We start from the raw sequence: 10,000 nt of genomic DNA on the forward strand, positions 1-10,000 counted from the left end.
ATCTCCTCTCAAATCTCCACTCAAATCTCCTCTCACGTCTCCACTCACGTCTCCACTCACATCTCCACTCCATCTCCTCTCACATCTCCTCTCACATCTCCTCTCAAATCTCCTCAAATCTCCTCTCACGTCTCCACTCACGTCTTCTCTCACGTCTCCACTCACATCTCCACTCACATCTCCTCTCACATCTCCACTAACATCTCCACTAACATCTCCACTAACATCTCCATTCACATCTCCACTCACATCTCCTCTCACGCCTCCACTTAAGTCTCCTCTCACGTCTCCTCTCACGTCTCCACTTACGTCTCCTCTTACGTCTCCACTCCGTCTCCTCTCACGTCTCCACTCCGTCTCCTCTCACCTATCCACTCACATCTCCTCTCACATCTCCTCTCACGTCTCATCAGATAAGAAGTATTTTATTTATTAAAGATTAATACTGAATATACTAGAGAGAATAAGACACGTCTCTTGAAATAAACTATTCATTTGTTTCCTTTTTAGAAAAGTTTACATTTTTATAGCTAAAATTTTATATAAGAATTTTGTAAAACACACATCTCCACTCACATCTCCTCTCACATCTCCTCACATCTCCTCTCACATCTCCTCATCTCCTCTCACATCTCCACTCCATCTCCACTCACATCTCCACTCACATCTCCTCTCACATCTCCACTCACATCTCCTCTCACATCTCCTCTCACATCTCCACTCACATCTCCACTCACATCTCCACTCACATCTCCACTCCGTCTCCTCTCACGTCTCCACTCCGTCTCCTCTCACGTCTCCACTCACGTCTCCTCACGTCTCCTCTCACGTCTCCTCACGTCTCCTCACGTCTCCACACGTCTCCTCTCACGTCTCCTCACGTCTCCACTCACGTCTCCACTCACGTCTCCTCACGTCTCCACTCACGTCTCCTCTCACGTGTCCTCACGTCTCCTCTCACATCTCCACTTACATCTCCTCTCACGTCTCCTCTCACGTCTCCTCTCACGTCTCCACTTCGTCTCCTCTCACATCTCCACTCACATCTCCTTTTACATCTCCTCTCACATCTCCACTCACATCTCCTCTCACATCTCCTCTCACATCTCCTTACATCTCCTCTCACATCTCCACTTACATCTCCACTCACATCTTCTCTCACATCTCCACTCACATCTCTCACATCTCCACTTACATCTCCACTCACATCTCCTCTCACGTCTCCACTTACGTCTCCACTCACGTCTCCAGTCACGTCTCCACTCACATCTCCTCTCCATCTCCTCTCACATCTCCTCTCACATCTCCTCTCAAATCTCCTCAAATCTCCTCTCACGTCTCCACTCACGTCTTCTCTCACGTCTCCTCACATCTCCACTCCATCTCCTCTCACATCTCCACTAACATCTCCACTAACATCTCCACTAACATCTCCATTCACATCTCCTCACATCTCCTCTCACGCCTCCACTTAAGTCTCCTCTCCGTCTCCTCTCACGTCTCCACTTACGTCTCCTCTTACGTCTCCACTCCGTCTCCTCTCACGTCTCCTCACGTCTCCTCTCACCTATCCACTCCATCTCCTCTCACATCTCCTCTCACGTCTCATCAGATAAAGTATTTTATTTATTAAAGATTAATACTGAATATACTAGAGAGAATAAGACACGTCTCTTGAAATAAACTATTCATTTGTTTCCTTTTTAGAAAAGTTTACATTTTATAGCTAAAATTTTATATAAGAATTTTGTAAAACACACACATCTCCACTCACATCTCCTCTCACATCTCCACTCACATCTCCTCTCACATCTCCACTCACATCTCCACTCACATCTCCACTCACATCTCCACTCACATCTCCACTCACATCTCCTCTCACATCTCCACATCTCCTCTCACATCTCCTCTCACATCTCCTCACATCTCCACTCACATCTCCACTCACATCTCCACTCCGTCTCCTCTCACGTCTCCACTCACGTCTCCACTCACGTCTCCACTCACGTCTCCACTCACGTCTCCTCTCACGTCTCCACTCACGTCTCCTCTCACGTCTCCACCACGTCTCCTCTCACGTCTCCACTCACGTCTCCACTCACGTCTCCACTCACGTCTCCACGTCTCCTCTCACGTCTCCACTCACGTCTCCTCTCACGTGTCCACTCACGTCTCCTCTCACATCTCCACTTACATCTCCTCTCACGTCTCCTCTCACGTCTCCTCTCACGTCTCCACTTCGTCTCCTCTCACATCTCCACTCACATCTCCTTTTACATCTCCTCTCACATCTCCACTCACATCTCCTCTCACATCTCCTCTCACATCTCCACTTACATCTCCTCTCACATCTCCACTTACATCTCCACTCACATCTTCTCTCACATCTCCACTCACATCTCCTCTCACATCTCCACTTACATCTCCACTCACATCTCCTCTCACGTCTCCACTTACGTCTCCACTCACGTCTCCAGTCACGTCTCCACTCACATCTCCTCTCACATCTCCTCTCACATCTCCTCTCACATCTCCTCTCACATCTCCTCTCACATCTCCTCTTACGTCTCCACTCCGTCTCCTCTCACGTCTCCACTTACGTCTCCACTCACGTCTCCTCACGTCTCCACTCACGTCTCCACTCACGTCTCCAGTCACGTCTCCACTCACATCTCCTCTCACATCTCCTCTCACATCTCCTCTCATCTCCTCTCACGTCTCCTCTTACGTCTCCTCTCACGTCTCCACTTACGTCTCCTCTCACGTCTCCACTCACGTCTCCTCTCACGTCTCCACTCACGTCTCCTCTCACATCTTCACTCACGTCTCCTCTCACGTCTCCTCTCACATCTCCTCTCACGTCTCCTCTCATGTCTTCTCACATCTCACATCTCCTCTCACGTCTCCACTCACATGTCCACTCACATCTCCTCTCACATCTGTGGGGTGTTGAGTGTTAATGAGAGTTTGAGTTTCTTTGAGAGTGTTATGAATGTTAATGAGGGTGTTATGAATGTTAATGAGGGTGTTATGAGTGTTAATGAGAGTGTTATGAATGTTAATGAGGGTGTTATGAGTGTTAATGAGAGTGTTATGAATGTTAATGAGGGTGTTATGAGTGTTAATGAGAGTGTTATGAATGTTAATGAGCCTGTTATGAGTGTTAATGAGGGTGTTAATGAGAGTTATGTTATCATTTACTGAGACTGCTACACCGGCCACGCCCCATTTACTGAGACTGCTACACCGGCCACGCCCCATTTACTGAGACTGCTACACCGGCCACGCCCCATTTACTGAGACTGCTACATGGGCCACGACCCTTTCACAGAGACTGATAAACAAGCAACGCCCCCTTTACTGAGGCTGCTACATAGGCCACGCCCCCTTCATTGAGACTGATACTAATGTAGGTACAGTAAGTGTAAAGCAGGGGGGGTCAATTAATTTTTACAAGGGGCCACATGAGAAACCTGAATTGTGTCAGAGGGCCACACCAACGATAATATTTTAGGGATGCACCGAAATGAAAATTCTTGGCCGAACCCACGGCCAAAACCAAAAACCGAAAGAAAAGATTATGTCAATTATTAGAAGCATTGTATTTGTGGCTATGAGTGTGTACTCACCTCACTAAAATCACTGCATTGCAATTCAAAGAATAAATCAATTAAAAAAGCTTTTTATTTATTATTATAAATTATTGTTATTTATTTGTTACCATTCATAGTATTGACAGACAGACAGCAGTCAATTATTATTAGCAGCGGGTCTGTTAAAGGAAAATAATTGACCGCTGAACGTTTGGAAGCTCATTCAAGTGAATGGAACGTTCTAATGTACAGCATTAAGAAGAGCCTGTAATAAGTAATATTATAATATAATTATTATTATTTTCGGGATCCTCGGGGAATGTTTTAAAGATCAACCCGTTGATCCACTGGAGACCACTGATCTAAACAATGAAGTCCATCATTTTTTGTGTTCTGCCTTTTGCCTCGGCACATCACTGGAAAACTTTCCTGCCTTTTCAAAAAAGTCCTCTACAGACGGAGTGCGCATGCTCGGATTGACTTTACTTTTCTGCACCGCGTTCTTCTCATATTTAGAATAGCAATCGGGATGTTTGGATTTCAGGTGATAAACCTGATGTGGAGAAACTCTTTGCAGATACACCCCCTCTTGAACTTTCAGCATTGCATGTTTTGCAAATTTGTGTTTCTGCCGTGTTGTTTCGGTGATTTAGGTATTTCGGGCGAAAGTTTTCGGTGCATCCCTGTAATTAATGATTGGCCTCACGCGGGCCGGACAGGGACGTACAAAGGCCCGGATGTGGCCCGCGGGCCGTAGTTTGCCCAGGTCTGATGTGTTGAAACTGAATAATGGATGAAGAGAGGGAAGAATGAGATTGACATGACTTTATTACTGCTTCCTGCAGGAACCTCTGAATTCTGTAAGAGTGTGATCCAGGCCATGTCCACACTAATACTTTTTTGTTTGAAAATGTAGATTTATCAGTTCAGTTTATTTGACAGTTTTTAGGTAACAAAACCGTAGCTTTTTGAAAACGCTCTTCCAAGTGGATTAATCTGAAAACAGCCTTTTCGAGTCACACTGTGGCTAATGCTGGTCAAAGCGTCTTACGTTTTGCCCATGTGCACTACAGGGATGTTTCAGTGTGGACGAGAAACTTTTGGGAAATGATTAAAAAATAAAAGTGTGAATGCAGTGTTTTTAAACTAAAAGCGTTTTTAAATGTATCCGTATTCCGTGTAGTCATAGCTTTAACACTCATTATACCACTCATAACACTCTCATTAACACTCATAACACTCTCATTAACACTCATAACACTCTCATTAACACTCATTAAACTCTCATTAACACTCATTAAACTCATAACACTCTCATTAACACTCTTTAAACTCTCATTAACACTCATTAAACTCATAACACTCTCATTAACACTCTTTAAACTCTCATTAACACTCATTAAACTCATAACACTCTCATTAACACTCTCATAACACTCTCATTAACACTCGTAACACTCATAACCCTCTCATTAACACTCATTAAACTCATAACACTCTCAATAACACTCATAACACTCTCATTAACACTCATTAAACTCTCATTAACACTCATTAAACTCATAACACTCTCATTAACACTCTCATTAACACTCTCATTAACACTCATAACACTCTCATTAACACTCTCATTAACACTCATAACACTCTCATTAACACTCATTAAACTCATAACACTCTCATTAACACTCTCATTAACACTCTCATTAACACTCTCATTAACACTCATAACACTCTCATTAACACTCTCATTAACACTCATAACACTCTCATTAACACTCATTAAACTCAGAACACTCTCATTAACACTCTCATTAACACTCTCATTAACTCTCATTAACACTCATAACACTCTCATTAACACTCTCATTAACACTCTCATTAACACTCATAACACTCTCATTAACACTCATTAAACTCATAACACTCTCATTAACACTCTCATTAACACTCTAATTAACACTCATAACACTCTCATTAACACTCATAACACTCTCATTAACACTCTCATTAACACTCTAATTAACACTCATAACACTCTCATTAACACTCATAACACTCTCAGTAACACTCTCATTAACACTCATAACACTCTCATTAACATTCTAATTAACACTCATAACACTCAGTAACACTCTCATTAACACTCATAACACTCTCATTAACACTCATAACACTCTCATTAACACTCATAACACTCTCAGTAACACTCTCATTAACACTCATAACACTCTCATTAACACTCTAATTAACACTCATAACACTCAGTAACACTCTCATTAACACTCATTAAACTCATAACATTCTCATTAACACTCATAACACGCATAACACTCTCATTAACACTCTCATTAACACTCATTAACACTCTCATTAACACTCTCATTAACACTCATAACACTCTCATTAACACACATAACACACATAACACTCATTATCACGCTCATTAACACTCATAACACTCTCATTAACACTTATAACACTCTCATTAACACATAACACGCTAATTGACACTCATAACACTCTCATTAACAGTAAAGAGGCGTGTCCTGTGTAACAGTCTCAGTGAAGGGGTGTGTCCTGTGTAACAGTCTCAGTGAAGGGGTGTGTCCTGTGTAACAGTCTCAGTGAAGGGGTGTGTCCTGTGTAACAGTCTCAGTGAAGGGGTGTGTCCTGTGTAACAGTCTCGGTGAAGGGGCGTGGCCTGTGTATCAGTTTCAACAAAGGGGGCGTGGATTGTATATCAGTCTCAGTGACAGGGGCGTGGCCTGTGTAACAGTCTCAGTGACAGGGGCGTGGCCTGTATATCAGTCTCAGTGACAGGGGCGTGGCCTGTGTGTAGATTTGTGTGTAGAACTTTAATCAGACGTGTTTCCACTGAAGAGCGTTTCTGTTTCACTCCAATCTGTTAAACCAGTCGTGTGTTTACATAACAGCTAAATATACATTCACCCACTTTACCTGAGTCACTTCAGTCCTGCAGAGACGTGACTCATCTGTGCTGCATGAACATTTACAGCGAGTCAAGCCACAGGAGTCGATTCAGTGTTTTGTTTCGGTTTGTTGAAATGTGCGTTGTGATCGCTTTACAGCACGACATCGTTTCTGCTTACAAAGTGCACTGACGAATATCACTGCAGCAGCTGTACCTTCCATAAATATTTGATCAGAACATGAGAAACAATCCATACTCCATATCATTATCACCATCAACCGTCAGCCTGCTGTAGGTCCTGAGGACCTCAGGGCTTCCGGAAACACATCCTGTATGTGTAGCAGCTTTGCTAACATAGTTTATAACCTATTTGTGTAATAGCTGTTGCTAGCTAACACGGCTAATCTGTTGTACAGATGAATGGCAGGACTGTGTGACGATCTGGTTGGCTGATGCAGTGTGTAGCAGTCGACTGCGACGAAAACATGAACGGTGCAGGAGAGCAGGTGGACATCCTGCCCCAAAACTGCATGGTGAAGGAGCGCTGGAAAGTGGTGAGTACGCAGAAATCCTTCTTGTGATGGCATAACGTTGAGAAACATCATCCATGTGACTTTGTTCTGTTAATAATATTGTTCCTGGTTCATGGTACTGTGTCTGGGCCGTGTTTCTACAAAATGGGTCAGTTGGTCTCTCAGATTTCTGTGTGACCTTTAATAAAAATGGCTCTTTGGAACTGTAGCCCTTTATAAAACATTGCACGTCTGCTGGTGTTCATCTGCATAGGTTTTCTATCTGAATGATGAATATTTATTTGAGTGTTTTCTGAGAAGATGACGGAAAGATCCAAGGTTTCATTTCACCACTTACACAGCATGCGAAAGTGGAGGATTTCATGGTTAGCTGAGCTGTACTCGAGGTTAAGAGAGATGGTTTTGCGTGCCTGTGCCGCAAACGTAAACTTGAACCCATTAGCTACAGAAAGCAGTGGTGCTGAAGCTGGGAAGCTTAAAGACACATCACTCTGCATGCTGGACCTGAAGGTGTGTGGTGTTCAGAAAGTAAACACATAAAGTAATGAGAATCCTCATAATGATACTGCTTTCAGATAATGTTTGAATCCTGTTAATCCAGTTTCAAAATGCGTCAGTATTTAGACTAGAGGTCTACCCACTCATCAGTTTTGCCCCCAACGATTGTATGATTGCTAGAATTATCTCTTTATCGACAAAAATCCATACCTACAGTTTTTCCAGGTTACGTCCGTTGCTGGAGCGGCGGAGAAGGTGTGCTGTCTTTAAGAAAGTGGCCTCTAGAGGTGAATCAATGAAGTGCTGTTTGTTTTTACACATGAGGCTGCACGCTGCACTGAGAGGGCTATATTATATTTATTCTTTTTAATGTATTAATTATATAATTATTTTTATTAACATAATTAACATATTCATATTTATTTCATTTAGCACATTTTCATGATTCAGTGCTGTTTTTTATTTACGTTTTTTGGAATAAAGTGCTGTACTATTTGACAAGGAGTGTTTGGTTTTTTTTGTCCAGTATCTATTTCTTTCTTACTACATTATCTGTGTAAAGCTGCTTGGGGCCAATATATGTTGTAAAAAGTGCAATACAAATAACAAAGAATTGAATTAAATACAATCGGTTATCGACAAGTACAATCCAACCTAGCTATCAGTCAACCTCTAGTTATTACAGCAAATCAAGTGATCAGGAAGTTCTCAGGAGCAAGCTGATGGTGTGTACTTGGAGTTCTATTTAAAAAAGGAGAAACAATGTAAAGAATTTGATCATTATTTTATAATAAATCTTAATTTTCCTGGTGAATGATGTTTAGCAGGACTTTATCAATTTTTTTTCTGCTGTGTGATAAGATACGTTAGAAGGACCTTGCAATGCAGCAGGGAAGGTAACAGATTCGATGTTTTAAAGAAGATGGTGATGGGAATCTATGAGTAGAATATGAGTGAGGAGTGTTAATAGAGGCAGGTGGAGCAGGTGCACCAAAGCCTGGTGTAAAAGATGAGAAAATGCATTAATGTTTGAGCATGTGGGGGATGAAGCAGGAGGTTTGAAGGGGATTCAATGCGACACTGGAAGACGTCTTTTGTTTATGTTGTTTCCCAAGGGATCAGGGATCAGGTAGCCCTTCTCACAAAATTCTGCATGGCTGAACCTGAACACAATCATCTGCTGGTTATTAGGAATGAGACAAGTATTTTAGGGAATAATCCAGTGACATCTGCTTGGCTTCGTGCTGTAAAAGGTATTTAAATTAATGAAGAAATGTTGAGGAATATATCAAGCTATGAAACATGACTTCACTACATTTCCACTATGACCCAACTACTCCTGCAGTTAAATTTCATTCTTTGGTCTTCAGTCTTCAGTAAGTGCTGTGGTGATGGATCTCTGGGAACACTGGTTTTGATGGTCAGGAGGACAGATGCAGATCTACACACTTAGAATGCAGCATGTCTTTTAAAATGAACAAGTCATTTCCTTTTTAGTAAAAGGTTTAAAAAAAGGTTTATTGATGAAATTGCCTACAAGAATTTCTGTTTAAAAAAAAAAAACAGTACCCATTTAATGCTTTTAATTGCATATTACATCAAAATGCAAATACAAATATATAAAATAAAATAAAATAAATATCCTAAATAAAAATTCATACATTTTTAATTCATAAGTTATTTTCAAATTATTCTAAAAAACCCTAATAAATAAGGTTGGAATTGCAAAAGATAAAACTCAGAATTGCGAGGAAAAACAGCTCGGGATTGCCTGAAATAAAGTTGGAATTGCGAGAATAAAGTTGGGAGGTGGGAGGTGGTAGCTCATTGGTTTAGGCGTTGGACTTTGGATCAGAAGGTCACAAGTTCAAATCCCACCACCACCAAGCTGCCACTGCTGGGCCCGTAAGCAAGGCCCTTAACCCTTCCCTGCTCAGTTGTAAGTCGCTCTGGATAAAGGCGTCTGCCAAATGTAAATCAATGTAAAGTTGGCGTTACCTTGTTTATAGCTACATATAACTTTTTTTAATGTGGCGGAAACGGGCTTTCATATGAATCTTCTCCTCGCCCCTCGCTGTTTTTTCCACATTCCTCTATTTTTAAGTGGAGCGTGTGGAGAGAGGCTGAGGATTAAAATGAAATCAGCTCTGGGATTGAGAGCTCTTCAGTCCAACAGTGATAATGAAGACTGGATAGATGAGATTCCTGATCTCTACAGTGAGGATGTTTGAGCAGCTACACTTACTTCTGATTCATTTTGATCCCCCATGTTGCAGTTTTATTTATTATCCTGATATTTGCATCTCGTCCAAAGAGTTTTGTTCTGCACTGTTTCAGCTGCTCACTCACAAGAGCTTCTTTTTCTTTCTTCAGTCTGTATTTTAAATGATAGATTTTTTGAGGTTTAAAAAAATAGTGTTGTTAATTTATTTACTGGTCTT

The 10,000-nt window shown here is 41.6% G+C and overlaps 1 protein-coding gene across 1 annotated transcript in view; it reads left to right on the forward strand.

The window, feature by feature from the left end:
- Positions 1-10,000, forward strand: part of ttbk1b (tau tubulin kinase 1b) — a 40,039-nt gene that overhangs the window by 4,124 nt on the left and 25,915 nt on the right. The window contains exon 2 of the mRNA XM_046855819.1: positions 6,945-7,082. Coding sequence (XP_046711775.1) covers positions 6,981-7,082 — 102 coding nt within the window. The 5' untranslated portion in view covers positions 6,945-6,980. The remainder of the gene's footprint in view (positions 1-6,944; positions 7,083-10,000) is intronic.

This window comes from Silurus meridionalis, chromosome 8, assembly GCF_014805685.1.
Source record: "Silurus meridionalis isolate SWU-2019-XX chromosome 8, ASM1480568v1, whole genome shotgun sequence".
NCBI classification, from domain to species: Eukaryota; Metazoa; Chordata; class Actinopteri; order Siluriformes; family Siluridae; genus Silurus; species Silurus meridionalis.